General features: G+C 45.3%; 1 protein-coding gene across 1 annotated transcript; it reads right to left on the bottom strand.

Moving 5' to 3' along the window:
• Positions 1–290: 290 nt before the first annotated feature.
• LOC144590788 (snaclec bitiscetin subunit beta-like) lies at positions 291–6,660 on the bottom strand. Its single transcript, XM_078395218.1, has 6 exons — positions 6,645–6,660; positions 6,497–6,567; positions 5,186–5,319; positions 4,350–4,490; positions 3,696–3,792; positions 291–493 (listed from the first exon to the last, which is right to left on the bottom strand). Exons 2-6 carry the CDS (start codon positions 6,549–6,551, stop codon positions 423–425), a joined length of 498 nt encoding a protein of 165 aa, XP_078251344.1. The 5' UTR covers positions 6,552–6,567; positions 6,645–6,660; the 3' UTR covers positions 291–422.
• Positions 6,661–18,175: the final 11,515 nt, after the last annotated feature.

Genomic DNA, 18,175 nt, shown 5'->3' with positions numbered 1-18,175 from the left:
GCCCAGTTCATCTTCTGCAGCCCACCCACAGGACTGTGAAAGCTCTCTCCCTGCAACTATTCCACTAACTCCCCATGTATCCTCTCCACAGCCTTTATTTCTCTCCCAGGTGCGGTGTCCGGGACCCAACACACCAGGTGCGGCCGAAGGACAAGAGTTCATTTCGCAAAGTGTGTGCCGCCTTCTCCTCAGCGCAGCACTGAGTGCAGAGGTGGGGAGGAAGTAACAGTGGGACAGGAAGGCTGCGAGAAACTGGACTCACACAGCACCAAACACACAGCTCATGATGCAGTTCTCTTTATTATTGGCTGAGAAGCTAAGTGAGTACAGTCACCACAGACAGTGAGAGCGGCTACAAAGAAATCAAAGCACTGGATCCACTGCTGGAAAGGATGAGTGGACCATTCTGGAGTCTTCTAAACTCAGTGCAATCGGTAAGTACAAACAAAAGAAAGTCTGTGGCCACACCTTATCGACCTCCAAGATCCATTCCCTAGAAGCAGGAAAGGAGAAAACATTTTCCTGTTAGTCCACAAGAAAATTGCTGCAGATGCAGAATTTCTTAAATAAATAATTAAATGCTGGAAATACTCGATCTGTCACGTACCATATGTCGAGATGAAACAAACAGGTGTTGAGGGAAATGATATCTCGAGAAGAAATAGAAGGTTCATACTTTTAAATGTTATCTCTGTGCCTCTCCCCACAGGTGCTGCCTGACCTGCTGAGTGTTTCCAGCATTTCCTGTTTTCTACCTGGTGTAAAAGCACCATCTATTTGAGTCAGAGTCTGTGAGCCATTAATGTTCCCTGACTCTTGATCGGTGAGTTTGCCTTGTAAATAAAGGGAGTCACTTCTGTGGAGGTGCCAGGTGCAGTCAGAGTGTGTGTTGCTGAAACCTGAAGCCCCCAATATTTACGGGGGTTTGGACTGTCCCAGCCTGAAGTGTGTGGGCTCTCCCTGGGCTGGAACTCCCTGTGTGGGCTGGACAGCTCCATGACTTTTCTGCTCCACATCCTCTCTAATGTTTATTGAACAGTCAAATGGCTAAGTAGTTCTTTCTTTATAGAAACATAGAAAATAGGTGCAGGAGGAGGCCATTTGGCCCTTCGAGTCAGCACCACCATTCATTGTGATCATGGCTGATCATCCACAATCAGTAACCCGTGCCTGCCTTCTCCCAATATCCCTTGATTCCACTAGCCCCAGAGCTCTATCTAACTCTCTCTTAAATTCATCCAGTGATTTGGCCTCCACTGCCCTCTGTGGCAGAGAATTCCACAAATTCACAACTCTCTGGGTGAAAAAGTTCCTTCTCACCTCAGTTTTAAATGGCCTCCCCTTTATTCTAAGACTGTGGCTCCTGGTTCTGGACTCCCCAAACATTGGGAACATTTTTCCTGCATCTAGCTTGTCCAGTCCTTTTATAATTTTATATGTCTCTATAAGATCCCCTCTCATCCTTCTAAACTCCAGTGAATACAAGCCTAGTCTTTTCAATCTTTCCTCATATGACAGTCCCGCCATCCCAGGGATCAATCTCATGAACCTACGCTCACTGCCTCAATTGCAAGGATGTCCTTCCTCAAATTAGGAGACTAAAACTGTACCCAATACTCCAGATGTGGTCTTACCAGGGCCCTATACAACTGCAGAAGAACATCTTTACTCCTATACTGAAATCCTCTCGTTATGAAGGCCAACATGCCATTAGCTTTCTTCACGGCCTGCAGTACCTCCACGCCAACTTTCAGTGACTGGGGGTACAAGGACACCCAGATCTCGCTGCACTTCCCCCTTACCTAACCTGACACCATTGAGATAATAATCTGCCTCCTTTTTTTTGCCGCCAAAGTGGATAACCTCACATTTATCTACATTATACTGCATCTGCCATGCATCTGCCCACTCACTCAACCTGTCCAGGTCACTCTGCAACCTCCTAACATCCTCTTTGCAGTTCCCACTGCCACCCAGCTTTGTGTCATCTGCAAACTTGTTAATGTTATTTCTAATTCCTTCATCCAAATCAATACATATGGTAAATAGTTGCGGCCCCAACACTGAGCCTTGCGGCACACCACTCACCACTGCCTGCCATTCTGAAAAGGACCCGTTTACTCCTACTCTTTGCTTCCTGTCTGCCAACCAATTCTCTATCCATGTCAACACTCAGCCCCCAACACCATGTGCTCTAATTTTGCTCACCAATCTCCCTTGAGGGACCTTATCAAAGGCTTTCTGAAAGTCTAGAAACACTACATCCATTGGCTCCCCTTCATCCATTTTAGTTGTCACCACCTCAAAATATCCCAGAAGATTAGTAAAGCATGATTTCCCTTTCATAAATCCATGCTGACTTGGACTTATCCTTTTACTGCTATCCAAATGCACCGTTATAAACTCTTTAATAATTGACTCAAGCATCTTCCCCACCACTAATGTCAGGCTAACTGGTCTGTAATTCCTCGTTTTCTCTCTCGCTCCTTTCTTAAAAAGTGGGATAACATTAGCTATCCTCCAATCCACAGGAACTGATCCTGAATCTATTGAACATTGGAAAATGATCACCAATGCGTCCACTATTTCTAGAGCCACCTCCCTGAGTACCATGGGATGCAGACCATCAGGCCCTGGGGATTTATCAACCTTCAGTCCCATCAGTCTACCCAATACTATTTCTCGCCTAATGCAAATTTCTTTCCTCTATCCCCCTAGATCCTCTGTCCTCTAGTACATCTGGGAGATTGTTTGTGTCTTCCTTAGTGAAGACAGATCCGAAGTACCTATTCAACTCTTCTGCCATTTCCTTGTTATGCATAATAATTTCACCCTCGTCTGCCTTCAAGGGACCTACATTTGTCTTTGCTAATCTTTTTCTCTTAACATACCTAAAGAAGCTTTTACCGTCCTTTTATATTCTTGGCCAGCTTCCCCTCTGATTCATCTTTTCAGCCCGTATTGCCTGTTTTGTTACCTTCTGTTGTCCTTTGAATGTTTCCTAATCCTCTGGCTTCCTGCTACTCTTTGCTGTGTTATATATCTTTTCTTTTAGTTTTATTCCATCCCTAACTTCCCTTGTCAGCCACGGTTGCCTCCTACTCCCCTTAGAATCTTTCTTCCGCTTTGGAATGAAATGATCCTGCATCTTCCGGATTATGCCCAGAAATTCATGCCATTGCTGTTCCACCGTCATTCCTGCTAGGATCCCTTTCCAGTCTACCTTGGCCAGCTCCTCTCTCATGCCTTCATAGTCCCCTTTGTTCAACTGCAACACTGACACTTCTGATTTAACCTCTTCCACCTCAAATTGAAGATTAAAACGAATCATATTATGATCACTACCTCCAAGCAGCTCCTTTACCTCGAGTTCTCTTTGTCAAATCTGGTTCATTGGACAACACTAAATCCAGAATGTGTCATGCTACACTGTACCTTCCTCTAACTCCAGTGTTGCCCCCTTGTACATTCCTCCTGCACAGTTACACTCGGTGTCTGTTCCCCTGACTCCTGCATTCCATCCCATACATCCTCCTCTCACTGCTGGGCAGTCAGTCCAGTTCTGCAGAGCACAGGACCCATGGGGTTGGTTCCCTCCCTCTGTGTAACAGCAGGTCTGTGGAGGTCACCTCCTGTTCAAAACTGTCTCAAATTAACTTCCAACAAAACACAATTTCTGTCACTGTTACACTTACGACGAATGAGCCAACAACGTCGTCTTTTATCTTCTTCATCAGCATCACAGCGTTGGTATCTCAATGGATATCCATCGATCCATGTGAAAGGCCCTCCCTGGGGGTGTAAATGAATGGTCATTGGTGTTGGAATGCTGAGTCTGCTGCCATGAACAATACAGGGAGGAGCTGTACCTGAGCCGGAGTGAGAGCAGAATACGAGCAGCCGGGACAAGTAGGGCAGTGGATGGGAGTTTAAACTATGGACTGGCAGGGTGGGGGAATCTCATGGAAGTAACAGGATCCTTGGGATGAAACTGACAGGATCTGAGAGTAAAGGTCAGAGAAGAGGAATATTGGTAACTCAGAAAATGAGTAAAAGATGGTAATTGAACACAAATATAATGTAGGATCGCTCAGACAAAGACAGAGATGTCCAGTTTTATCCGTGTGAGTTTGCACCTTCTCCCTGTGACCGAGCGGGTTTCCAGTGAGTGCTCCGGGCGTCATGTGTAACTCTATCTCTGAACAACGATGTGACACCAGAGATCCATCAAAGTGTTGACTTTAACCTGCCCTCTGAAAAGGGCAGTGGATGACCAGGGAAGGACAACAAATGCAGGTCTGGCCAGTGTGGTGACGACCTGTAAGCTAACGTGTCATCATTAACTGTACCTTAACTCTGTTGTTTAGGCCAATCCAAACATGGCTCTTCGGTTTGCAAGATGCGCGAATCACTTCCAGAATGAATTTGTTGTGTATGAGCGAGGTCACAGTTGCCAGATGTCCAGAATGTGGTTGACGTTTGCAAAACGCCTTTAAACAAACAAAATAGTTTATTTGTTGAGAATTAGTGTGTCTCAAGATCCCTCAAATAAATCGTCAAAAGAGACATTGGCAATGGGTAACTTTATCCCCGAGACACAGAGTTCTCGTTCTTTAATCAAGAACCCCAGCTCTGCGTTAACTCCTGGATTTAGTTTAGTGTAGTATAGAGATACAACGCGGAAACAGGCCCTTCGGCCCACCGGGTCGGCGCTAACCAGCGATCCCCACACATTAACACTATCCTATATCCACTAGGGACAATTTTTACATTTACCAAGCCAATTAACCTTTGTACGTCTTTGGAGTGTGGGAAGAAACCGAAGATCTCGGTGAAAACCCACGCTGGTCACGAGGAGAACGTACAAACTCCGTCCAGACAGCACCTGTAGTCGGGATGGAACCCGGGTCTCCGACGCTGCATTCACTGTGTGGCAGCAACTCTGCCGCTGCGCCACCGTGACCGTATTGGGGAATGCAGAGCTTCCCCCAAATCTCAATATTTCACCCACTGGTCCGAGCGATAGAAACCGGAGCCCACGGCTGCAGTGAAGCGCACCCGTGGAACACATGGACTCATCGCAGGCAATTCAACGACAGGCTGTGCTGTGAGTTCATGGGAATGAACCAGCAGAGAGCAATGTTCCCCAGACCTCCCAGAGCAACCACTGGTTTCAGGGACTTACCTCAGCACTTGCCCATGACCTTCTTCGAGGAAAAAAACGGTAACAGTTGTTTAGTCTAGGATATTTATACCAGCCTTTCACACAGCGTCCTTGGGATAGAACACGGGTCTCCTCTTCCAATGAATTGTTTGCTCCTGTAAATTGAAGAGATTCAGAATTTTAAACCAACTGAAGTGTCGTCCTGAGTGAGACCGATTGTCTGTTTTTGGCACATGTCCTCTCATTCATTCCTATCTATGGCCCTGTGTAAATGTCTATTCAATTCTACCTGTCTGTACTGCTTCCTCTGGCATCTTCATTGGAAACACTTGCTCTATCCCCTTTCAATCTTTCCACTTGCACCCTAAACCTATGCCCTCTGGTTTTACACTCCTCTGCACTATGTCCTTCTACCCTACCTAAGCCTCACGTGATTTTATAAACCTCTAAATACTCACCCTGAAGCCAACTTCAGTCCAACGGCAATAGACCCAACCTATCTTATAACTCTCAGCCAGTTCTGATATCATCCTTGTGAATATTTACTGGACCCTCTCTCACATCCTCCTATAGCTGGGCAATCAGAACAGCACACAATTTCCAGGTGCAGTCTCAGCAACATCTTCTACAACTGTAACATGTATCCTAACTCTTTTAATCAAAGGCCCAGCTGATGTGGGCAAGAGTGCCAAACACATTCTTCACCAACTTGTCCACCTACATCACCACTTTCAGGGAACTGTGTACTAATAGTGTAATTGTACCCTGGGGTCTCTCTGCTCCACAATAACCCCAGGGCTTTGTTTCATGAATGAAATTAGTTTTCTTCCTTTGTGATCTGCTACTGATCACACACAAACACGTCACAGAGAATTTGAATTAAATTTCCATTGACCACTGTAAATACAATCATTCTCTGTCTCTCTCCTCTGTACCTTTGCCAGCACTCTGGCCATCCTCCCTCAAGCCTCCATCCTCACCCTCACAGCGGGCAAGTACACTGCACCCGTTGCATTGGACCAGTGCCTGCAGAACCTTCTCCTCTGCATCCCCTGGGTTCCTGACAGAGAGTCACATATCCCTCTTCCTGCAACTCTGTTTTCCTGTGAAGCGTCACCGTGGAGAAATCTCTGTCTCCTGATGTGGAGGAGAGTCTCCAACTCACCTTCCAACTCAGCAGCTTTGAGATGAGTATCCCAGACAAGAGACATTTCCTACCACAACCCGACCACTCCCAATGTCCACAAATTCCCATGATCCACAGTCCCAACACAGTGCATTCATTCCTCACACCAATATATTTCTAAAGCTCCTGGAATCAATGGACCTTACCTGCCACATCACTGGCAAGCAGTGCGGTCAGCACCAAAACCCACACCAACATCATGTTTCCTTCCTCGAACCTGAAACACAAGAAAACGATTCATCATTAGTGTCAAGTTTCAGAGTGAAGGTGGGCATATCCTGCTGCTGTTCCCACCTGTCTCTCTCCCAGCTCTCTGTGTGGATGAGGTTTCCAATGCTGCCGCATCTTATATACCTGTAGTTCTGGCATCTTGGAGGCTTTTGGAACCATTGGAATCAAACGCAATTGGGTGCAGCAATCTACATAAAACTCCTGCGGACCAATCACTGACTGACAGATGAGCACAAGATGAACAGGAAGTCACTGATATACAGAAAACCAGTTCAGCAGGCACTGGTACAATACTGAGAATTTATTTTTAATCTTCCAAAACCACAGAGTGCATGAGCAACCATTTTGAAAGCAGAGAAATTAATTTTGAAAGATTGGCGGGAGAATAAAGAGAGAGCAGGTTTTTTGATTGAATAGGCAGGTTATTTAAAGAAGCGGGCATTTGAATGGCTGAGGAAGAGAGGCAGCAGCCAGTAAAAGGAAGGCAATATTTAGCGAAACAAGCTGTTGGGAGCGGTCGTGTTGGAAGAGAAGCCATGTTGAAGCCAAGTACAGAACCGAGCACTTTGGCTGAAGACGCTCGGCGAGACCGGCTGATGAAGGGAATGCAGAGCTAGCATGTGAGTTCGTATCAAGCGGGAAATTTTATAAAGGAGTCAGTGGGAATAAGTAAAGTAAGGATGCAGGATCACGTGATGTGCTGCAGCTGCATGGTGCTGGTGGATCCCAATGTGGTTCCTGGTGACCACATCTGCAGCAAGTGTTGGTTGATCGACGAACTCAGCTCAGAATTGATGACGGAATCTGAGCTTTAATCGCTGTGACACATCAGGGAAGGGGAGATTTACCTGGATGCCGTCTGTTTCTTGAGGAAGTCACACCCATTAGATTAACAACTTCCAATTCAGGCCGTGATCAGGTTGTTGAGGATGTGACTGTGAGTGAGGCAGGTATGGGGATTCAAGAGACAGTGTTGGAGGAGCCTCAGCCCTTGAGTGGGGGCTGCAGCAATGATGAGCAGCCTAACTATGGCACCATGGATCAGGGAGCCGTTCAAGAGGGGGAGGAGAAGAGACACGTAGTTGTAATTGAGGATAGCACAGACATAATTCTCTATCACGAGGATCGAGAGTCCTGACGGCTGTGTTGCCAGCCTGGTGCCCAGGCTCAGGATGTCTCATCTGAGCAAATTGGCATAGTGTCAATAAGATTAGAGAGTTAAAAGCAAAGACTGGATCAAAGACTGGTGTTGGAGAAGTGGGTTTGAATTCGTAGGTCATTGGCATCAGTATTGGGGAATGCAGGGGCTGATACAATGCAATGAAATGCAGCTGAACCCTACTGGGACCAGGTTTCTGGGGAATCCCACAACTTGGGCTGTAGTTAGGGATTTAAACTAACTGAATCAAGGGATATGGGAAAACAGTAGGAATGGAGTGCTGAATTTGGATGATCAGCCATGATCATATTGAATGGCGGTGCTGGCTCGAAGGGCCAAATGTCCTGCTCCTGCACCTATTTTCTATGTTATTATGTTTCAATCTAAATAGTGGGCGTGGGTTCAATAGATTGGAAAATATGGATGAAGTTAAAGATAAGGAGGTTACAAGTCTCCAAAATAAGAAATAGGAGACCAAATTTAGAAAGGTATAAGATTCTAGCATCAGGCAACATGGGGACTAAATTGAGAAAAAGGCCGGTGACTACAGAACTGAAGCCGCTGTATTTGAATGCCCGCAGTATAGGAAACAAACTGCGTGAGACTGCAGCACTGTTAGAATTTGGCCGGTACAACGTTGTGGGCATCACAGAGTTGTGGTGAAAACAGGATCAGAACTGGAAGCTGAACATCATAGGATAGACATCCTATCAAAAAGACAGGCAGGTGGGCTGGAGGTGGGACGGCTCTGCTGGTGAGGAATGAAACCCAATCCTTCACAAGAACCAACATAGGATCAGAAGATGTAGAATTCTTATGGGTAGAGTTAAGAAATGCAAGGGTAAATAGACCCTGATGGGAGTTATATACAGGCCTTCAATAGTAGCCAGAATGCCGGGTGCATGTTGCATTCTATCAAGAATCAAGAGATGGAAAAGGGATGTATCGGTGGTCATGGGGATTTTAATATGCAGGTGGACTGGGAAAATCAGGTTGGTACTGGATCCCAAGAGAATTAATTTGTTGAATGCCAATGAATTGTTTTTTTTAGAGCCGCTCGTGGTCGAGCCCAGGAGGGAAAGGCAATTCTGGATTTGGTATTTTGGAATGAACCAGATTTGATTAGGGAGCTTAAGGTGAAGGAAGCCCTGGGAGGCAGTGATCATAATGTGATGTAATTCAACCTGCAGTTTGAGAGGCAGAAGCTGAAGTTGAATGTATTGGTATTATTGTTGAGGAAGGCGATACACAGACATGAGGGTGGAGCTGGCTAAAGTTGATTGGAAGGTGACCCTAGCAGGAATGACGTTAGTGCAGCAATGGCAGGAGTTTCTGGGAGTAATTCGGAAGACATGGGATCTTTTCATCCCAAAGAGAAAGAACCATACTAAGGGAAGAATGAGGCAACTGTGGCTGACAAAGGAAGTCAGAGACAGCATAAAAGCAAAATACAAGGCATATAATACGGCAAAGATTAGTGGGATACTAGGGGATTAGGGAGCTTTTAAAAACCACCAGAAAGCAACGAAAAAAATCAATAAGGGGATGAAAGATGAAATGTGAAGGGAAGCTAGCCAATAATATAAAAAGAGGATTTCAAAAGTTTTTAAAAGATACATAAAGAATGAAAGAGAGACAAGAGTGGAAATTAAACTGCTGGGAAATGACGCTGTCCAAATAGCAATAGGGAACATAAAAACAATGGATAAACTGAATAAATCTTTTGCGCTAGTCTTCACAGTGGAAGATACCAACAACATACCAGAAATTCAAAAGAGTCAGGGGGCAGAAGTGAGTGCTTCTATTACTAAGGAGAAGGTGCTTTGGAAACTGAAAGGTCTGAAGGTGGATATGTCTCCTGGACCAGATGGACTACACCCCATGGCTGTGAAAGTGGTCGCTGTAGAGATTTTGGAGGCATTATTAGTGATTTTTCAAAAATCACCAGTCAAAAATGGTTCCAGAGGACTGGAAAGTCACAAATGTAACTCCATTGTTTAAGAGTGGAGCCAGGCAAAAGAAAGGAATATAGGCCGGTTGGTAAGATTTTCCAGTCCATTATTAAGGATGAGGCTTTGAGGTACTTGAAAGCACATCATAAATAGCCCGAAGTGAGCATGATTTTGTTAAGGGGACAAATCATCCTCTCCGATAATCCTCAACACTGGGGCTTTGCAAGGATGCATTCTCTCCCCCTTCTTTACTCCCTGTACACTTTGATCATCAGCAAAGTGATGGAACCGAGAGAGCGAGCAAATGGCATTTACTCCCCACAACCGAGGTACTGAGGCCCCGTGTAGCTTTACCGTCCACGGTAGAAAACATCAGTTCGGCCACAGCTGGAGCACCACGCACTGGTTATGGTCACCACACTGTAGGAAAAGACGAGAGGGAGCAGAGAAGATTCACCGGGACGTTGCAGATGATGCTAAGATATGTGGAGGGGCAAGGAGTGTAGAGGAAGCAAGGACTCTGCAGAAGGACTTGGACAGGTTAGGAGTGTGGGCAGAGTAGTGGCAGATAAAACTCAGTATAGCAAAGTGCAGTGTCATGCATTTTGGTAATAAGAATAAAGGCTTAGATTATTTTCTAATTGGTGAGAGAATCCAGAAATCCAGAAATTGGAGGTGCAGGTGCAGGAGTCCCAAAAAGTTAATTTGCAAGTCGAAATGGTAGTAAGGAAGGCAAATTCAATGCTGGCATTTATATCAAGAGTACTGGAATACAAAAACAGAGATGTAATGCTGAGGCTCTATTCATGGGGGTTTGGACTGTCCCAGACTGAAGTGTGTGGGCTCTCCCTGGGCTGGAACTCCCTGTGTGGGCTGGACAACACGTCTGTGTTGTCAGATAAACCCAGCCCTCCCCATTCCATGGACCACACACAACGGGAGCATAGTCTGGAATCTCTGGAGCTGGATCTTCTGCAACCGATGTCATGCCTAAATCTGGGGATTTTACACCAGTGCACATTCCCAAATCTGTAGCGTTACACCCAGTGGTTGTTGACTTAGTGTTCCCTTGCACGTGGAGCACAGAAAGAGACCACTCGGCCCATGTATCCGTGCTACTGTTGCTACTCCTTAGCAGCCTCCCCCTCCCTTCATCCGACCCCATCAACACATCCGTCTGTTCCTTTCTCCATCTACCTCTCCCTTAAGTACATTTGTGCTCTCTGCCTCGATGTTATGTTGCTGAGCTCCACCTGCCCAAAACGTCCAAGTAAATAGGATTTTCTCTCTTCTCTATTTGATTTATCGGTGGCTATTTTACATTTATGACCAGGAAATTTGGTTTCACACTCGAGGAAACATCCTCTCGACATCCCCCTACAAATCCTTCACAGTGAGATCGGCCCCTGGCTGGTCCCCCCTCAATCTTCTCTCTTGTGGAGAACAAGCCTCAGCCTGTTGGATCCTCACTGCCGCTCTGTTTTGTGACAGTTCACTGCTCCTAGGCCACTCCAAGCGAATGTGTTCCCTTTGCTCACTGCACCAATCACGTTGGTGATGAATGTGTTGTGATTGCTCGAGGTCAGAGCAGCCAAATGTCTGTAATGTGGTTGGTGATTGCAGAACATCTTTAAAATAGTTTAATATCAAAATATTTTATATGAAATATTTTATGTTTCATCCTCTCACATGCCTCCAAATAAATAATCAGAATTGATATTGGAAATGGGCAACTTTGTCCATTTGAATCAGAGTTCTTGTTCTCGAATCTCTCTGGTGTCAACCCCAGCTCTGTGTTAACTCCTGGATGTGGAGCTTCCCCCAAATCCCAATATTTCACCCACTGGTCCGAGCGATAGAAACCGGAGCCCACGGCTGCAGTGAAGCGCACCCTGGAACAGAGGGACTCATCGCAGGGAATTCAATGACAGGCTGTGCTGTGAGTTCATGGGAATGAACCAGCAGAGGGCAATGTTCCCCAGGCCTCCCAGAACAACCACTGGTTTCAGGGACTTACCTCAATACAATACAGTACAATATATCTTTATTGTCATTGTACAGGGGTACAACGAGATTGGGAATGCACCTCCCATACGATGCAATAAATTAATTAGCTAGTCAGTATTAATTTAAACAACCCAATGAAACATATTAGAACAGTTTTAAAACAAAATAAAGTGCAGTAGATCTGTACCGGTTCGCTGTGCGATGTGACCATCCGGCTCAGCAGGACCAGTTCATAGCAGCTATGGCCCTGGGGATGAAGCTGTTCCTGAGTCTGGAGGTGCGGGCGTAGAAGGCCTTGTATCGTCTGCCCGATGGTAGAAGTTTCGAACAGACTGTTGCAGGGGTGTGAAGAGTCTTTGTGGATGCTGGTGGCTTTTCTGAAGCATCGTGTGTTGTAGATGCCCTCCAAGGCTGGTAGCTGTGTTCCGATAGTCCTTTGAGCTCTGTGGGCTACCCGCTGAAGAGCTTTCCTCTCAGCATCTGACCATGTCCTTTTGTCACTGAAAAACCCAGTAACAGGATCTTAAGGAAGGATAATAAAACCACTTTTCATCACAGTGCCCTTTGACTATGCCACGCCTCTCAAGGTCTTGCTGAGTCTCCTCCTGACCCAAGGAATCGGTCGTCCCTGTCAGTGTAGTGTTAGGGTTAAACTGACAATTTCAGCTAAAATGTGAAATGGAGTTATTAGCAAAATTAGCAGCCATATATTCCAGGGTCTGCGAAAACAAGTTTATCTCCTCGCACCTGCGATGAGTGCATGAGAAAGGCTACGTTGGTGAACGAAACACAACAATGTATGAGTAGATGTTCCCAAACAACGTCTCATAACGTCTGGGTGAGCTGAGGAAAACAACAGCAATAGTTGGGTGAACCAGCTGCGGCTGGTAGCGCAGAAACGTTGCAGACAAGTGGGGCTTAAGATTGGCTCGGGGGAGGGGGCAGTGGTGCAGTCTCCTCTGATAAGAAATGCCATAAAGTTAAAGAGAATTCAGAGTTAAATCAACTAAAGGGCATTCCTCAGAGTGTTAATTATTAATGTTGTGCTTAATGGGCCAATCGGGTAAAGTGATTCTAATGTAAGGACATTTTATGTTAAAATTCCCCCTCATCTTGTACAGCTGGGTCAGCTTTGGTCGGTCAGGTGATTGGGAGAATACGTTCACACGTAAGACAGGAGCGAACAGTGAAAGAATTAACCCACACTTCATTACAGACAGAGAGCCATTTAAGAAACATAAACTACAGAAGAAAGTCTGGTCCAACCAGGCCCATCGTTTAAACAAAAAGATCAGAAGTAAAAAGTTTGTATTGTTTCCAAAAGAGCAGTATGGTGTGAATCTTTTCCCCTTCACCTTAAACCTATGTCCTCTGGTCATCGATTCACCTAATCTGGGCAAGAGATAGTGTGCACTACCCGTTCTATTCCTCTCGTGATTTTATACACCTCTATTAGATCACCCTCATCCTCCTACGTCCCAGTGAATAGAGTCCCAGCCTATTCAACCTCTCCCTATAGCTCACACCCTCTAGTCCACGCAACATCCTCGTAAATCTTCTCTATCCTTTCCAGGTTGTCAACATCTTTCCTATAACATGGTGCCCAGAACTGAACACAATGCTCTAAATGCAGCCTCGCCAACATCTTATACAACTGCAACATGACCTCCCAACATCTATACTCAATACTCTGCCTGATGAAGGCTCATCTTCCAAAAGCCTTTTTGACTGTGCTATCTAGCTGCGACTCCACTTCAAGGAACCATGCAACTGCACTCCTAAATCCATCTGCTCTACAACACTCCCTAGAGCCCTACCATTCACCATGTAGGTCCTGCACATGTTAATCTTCCCACAATGCAACATCTCACATGTAATATTCAGACGAATATTCCATAAACAACTGATTATTTACACAGACCACCACATTCACAGTTATATTCACTCTGGTGTGGGTGATGGGACAAATGGCCCTTTCTCTCTCTGTATTTTCTCTTGTTCCCCAATCACGTCACACTCTAAAGGCAGAGCACGTGGTCTCTTGGACCCATTGTACTTTCAGCTTCATCGCCAACCCCTGGTAGAATCATAGAATGATACAATGATACTGCACAGAAGGAGCCATTTGCCCATCCTATCTGTGATCGTGTGATCCAATTCTCCTGCTCTTTCCCCAAACCACTGGAAATTGTTCCTTCACACATTTACCCAAATCCTTTGAAAGTTATTGTTGACTCTGCTTCCACCAGCCTTTCAGTCCGTGAGTTTCTGATAATTATATCGTCCTGAACAAATCTGATTTCTCCTGTCACCTCTGATCCATTTGCCAATTATCTAAGAACTCAATGCGGCTGGTGCAGTAGATTTTCAGGTCAATTATCCCACGCCGGAATGTTTTTGCTGGATGAACTGCTTCATTTTGTGAAGAGTTGTGAATGGAACTGAACATTGTGCAATCATCAGGGAACATCCCCACTTCTCACCTTCTGATGGAAGGAAGGTCGTTGATGAATCAGCTGATGATGGTTGTGTCTGGGTCACTGCCCGAAGAAACTCCTGCAGTGATGTCCTAGGGCTGGGATGTTGAACCACATCCATCGTACTTTGTGTGGGGAATGAATCCAACCATTGACGTATTCTCTCCTTGACGATCCTTGTCTCAGAATGACCAGGTCTCCTCGATGCTGCACTCAGTCAAATGCTGCCTTGTTTTCAAGGAGCCTCACTCTGGCCTCACCTCCGGAATGCAGCTCTTTGCTCTGTGTTTGGACCAAGGCTGTGACGTGGTTCAGAGCCGAGTGATCTTGGTGAAACCAACACTGAACGTGGGCAAGTCGATTATTGGAGGGGAAGTGACACTTGCCCGCACTGTGGACAACCCCTGATGATTGGGGGCAGCCTGATTGTCTGCTCATTGGCTGGACTGGATTTGTCGATACAGTTTTCAGGCTGTGATATTTGTTCACAGATTAGACTGATTCTCGGTGAAGACAGGGTCGAGGTTACAAGATCTAACCTTGTACCTCTACAACAGTGGAACACACAAATAAATTGTTGATTGGAGGGGTGAAGATGCCGGTCAGAAGGTGAAGGGAACTGGTCCTGTGTTTGGCCTCTGAATGTCACCAGTGGTGAAATCACAGACACTGGAAATGCAGAATTAAAATTTGGTTAATTCACAGCAAACCACACAAAATCACCAGCAGGAAAGACGGGGTTTACATTAAAGGTAAATCTTCATTGGAACTGGAAATTGTTAGGGACTGAACAAGTTTTTAATATTAGAGAATGTTGGGTGGAGGTTGGGAGAGAGAGAGAGTGACCCACGGAAGTGGAGGTGACTAAAGTTAGTTTAATGTAAATTCTTTCAAGCTGCATTTGCTTACGCTATCTTTACAACACTGTTCCATTGTCAAAATGTTATGAACCAGCAGCACTCTTCAGAAGTTGAGCTGGTTTAATCAAACAAAGATAGATCTCAGATTGTTGTAAACCAGGGGGTTTACATATCATGTTTTGGTGTAACTCACTGCTGAGATCAGGTGTTTGCTTTTCTCTCCAACATCTGAGCTGTGGCCATTTCCATTTAGTGATACGAGCATGGATGATAAAACTGGGATTTACTGCCAAAACCTGTTGCTGGGAGACCAGGTATATATTTTTCTTTCTTATACCTGAGCTGTGTTCATTTTGACCTTGTTTTATGATAACAATACGTCTTTCTTGGTAACCTTTAAGGACATTAGATAAATGGACAAGCACTTTGATGAGAACTTAAGAGTTACGCAGAGGTCAGACCAATGATGACCAGCAAGTTACATCTAAAATAGGTTCGCTGAAGAGTTGTTTGTTACCACATTCTGACAGCTTCATTTACTGAGGTGCTTCCACAATATAATAATGCCAGTCTGTGCATTCTCAGTGTACACATTTCTCTAAGGTCGAATAATCAAAGATTCCCATCCTTCTTTACAAGGAAATGTCTCTTCTTCCAAATCCTCATCGCTGACAGCATGTTGACTTCAAATCATTTCTGGACTGTCCAAGACTGAGGAAACAGCCTCTGATTATCCAGCCTTCAGTCCCTCTCCAAATCCTCAATAAAACCTTTCTAAATTCCAGTAAGTTTAGTCCAATGTATTTTGCTCTCTTCGCTGGACACTTTATTCCAAGTATCCAACTGGTGAATCAATGCGGCAATGACACCAAGGCAAATATTTCCTGCCTTAGGTACGGAGACCAAAATGATCCCCTAAACTTCAAATGTGGTCTCACTGAAACACTGTGGAATATCAGCGATACTTCCTTGTTTTTTTCCCACCAAACCCCATCACAATAACAGACATTGTTCTATTTGACTTCATAATTCCTTATTCTGTCTGTGGATTAACTTTGTACACCTGGACCTCTCCACACACCAACAATTACTGGCTTCTCACCACGTGAAATGTTCTGTTTTTCCCATTCTTCCATCAAACAGCACAATCCCATTATCCTGCAGTACGCTCCAAGTGCAACATTACACCCAATGTAACCTAAGGAGACTTATCTGTGACTATAACTATCACCCTGGGTACAGGTCTACAGGTTACATGGAGAAGATTTATGATATAAGTTGCATCCAAAACAAAGAAACAACACATAGCAAAGATGACAGTCACAGCCTGTTCCTTGAAACCTCAGAGACCCGCACTCTGAGTGACTGTGGTTCAAGACACTTTTCCTCTCACCGTGTCCTGTTCACGGCAACTGCTGTCCCTCCTGGTATCTCTCTCAAACTACATCTCATTCCGCTCACCCCCTCTCTCTCTCCTCCCCTCTCCCACTCCCCCAATCACAAATGTTATACATATCTCCGCTTTAACTTACTGGCGAGCTATCAATTCCAAGACCGTATCTCACCTTAGCTTTTCTCACATAAAGATTTATGTTCCATTTGTGACATGCCTTGTGTTTTCCTCTGTACAACGAACAATTCCTTGCCATCCTTGATTTCTCCATCTGTTGTGTTCGATAAGTCACCAGATTCAGACAACAGTGTGAATATCAAGGTATTTTACTGCACTACCAAATAGGGCACATAGACTCACATAACTGCGTACGCACTGGTAAACCCCAAGCACACAGCAGAGCATGCCGCCGGATCGTATCCTGTTGTTGATCACCTGGCACCGCCCGTGACATGGTCCAAGCTGGGGTTCTCTCTTTTCCTGGAAGGGCACCCAATATGGTCTTTAATGGCGTTTCTTGTCCATTCAGACTGTGCCATATCCCCTCTGGTGAGCCAATCATAAGCCCGTTGTGTGCAATGTTTCTGCACCAGTAGCGGTAGGAGGCGTAGGTGGTCCGCCCAGCTTTTGCAGTGTTTTGCTCAGCAAACCCAGACAGTCTGAAGAAGGGTCTCGACCCAAAACGTCACCCATTCCTTCTCTCCAAAGATGCTGTCTGTGCCGCTGAGTAAATCCAGTATTTTGTGTCCATCTTCGAATTAAACCAGCATCTGCAGTTGTTGCCTACACAGGCATAACCAGAATTGTTGGGGAACATGTTTGAAAACATCTTCTACTTGTTTTTGAACAGTTTGGAATGCTGTGCTGCTAAGTTAGCTGACAACTCTATTTTAGCCGACATGGTCTGTTACACCACACTCCCCCTTTGGAGTCAGCAGCCTACATTAGCACTCATCTAACTACATGTTACTGAGTATACAAACAATAATAATCAAAAGTTCAGTGTCATAATTTTATCTCTAAGAATGTGAGGTCATGATGTGTCAAACTAACTATCTGTGCCATAATGGCATGAGTTATGTGTTCTATCAGACACCGAGCTAGTCTTGGATGTCTGTGTGAAAGCAAAGCTTACCTTTATGGCCTCGCAGGTGTCTCCATGATTTATTGGTCTCTTTTATTAAGTCCAAGAATGCAGAGTGATGTTTTAAACATCATTTCACCTCACATTAACCCCATACACCCCAAATCCCGTTATATTGGGCCCTCTGGCTATCCCGTTACATTGGGCGCTCAGGTTATCCTGTTACATTGGGCCCTCAGGCTCAATACTGCCCCTCCACCCTCTTAGCACTCCTCACACGGCAGTAGGGAAGCACACAATGACAGAATATTATGGCCCCAACTTCCGAACCCCTCAAGACCACCAATTGCACCATGTGCTCTCCGTGGCTTCATCTTGCAACTGTTTGCCAACTTTAGTCAAGGCCTTAACCTGTTGTTGCATGTGGGCCACCAGGTCCGTAATGTTTTCACCTGCACCCGGTATGTAAGTGCAGCGTTCCCTCCCCATGATGGCACAAGTCCCCCTTGCCACAGGTGGTTTGTTCAAGGTGTTTACTGCTTGCTGTAACATGAGCGTTTGGGAGGGAGTTAGTGGACCTGTCTGCTCTTTCAGTAGACCATTCATACGCTCCACCAACCCTGCTGCTTGCGGGTAATATGGGATGTGGAGAGTCCACCGCA

The sequence above is a fragment of the Rhinoraja longicauda genome, unplaced genomic scaffold (assembly GCF_053455715.1).
Source record: "Rhinoraja longicauda isolate Sanriku21f unplaced genomic scaffold, sRhiLon1.1 Scf000324, whole genome shotgun sequence".
Taxonomy (NCBI): Eukaryota; Metazoa; Chordata; class Chondrichthyes; order Rajiformes; family Arhynchobatidae; genus Rhinoraja; species Rhinoraja longicauda.
This window is presented reverse-complemented; position numbering and strand designations above follow the sequence as displayed.

Coding starts and splice junctions, on each gene's coding strand:
- LOC144590788 (XM_078395218.1), bottom strand. CDS start 6,551: ATGATGTTGGTGTGGGTTTTGGTGCTGACCGCACTGCTTGCCAGTGAT. Junction 4,491..5,185: donor GGTCATGGGCAAGTGCTGAG/GTAAGTCCCTGA, acceptor GTTTGTTTAAAG/GCGTTTTGCAAACGTCAACC. Junction 3,793..4,349: donor GCCTAAACAACAGAGTTAAG/GTACAGTTAATG, acceptor TTACACCCCCAG/GGAGGGCCTTTCACATGGAT.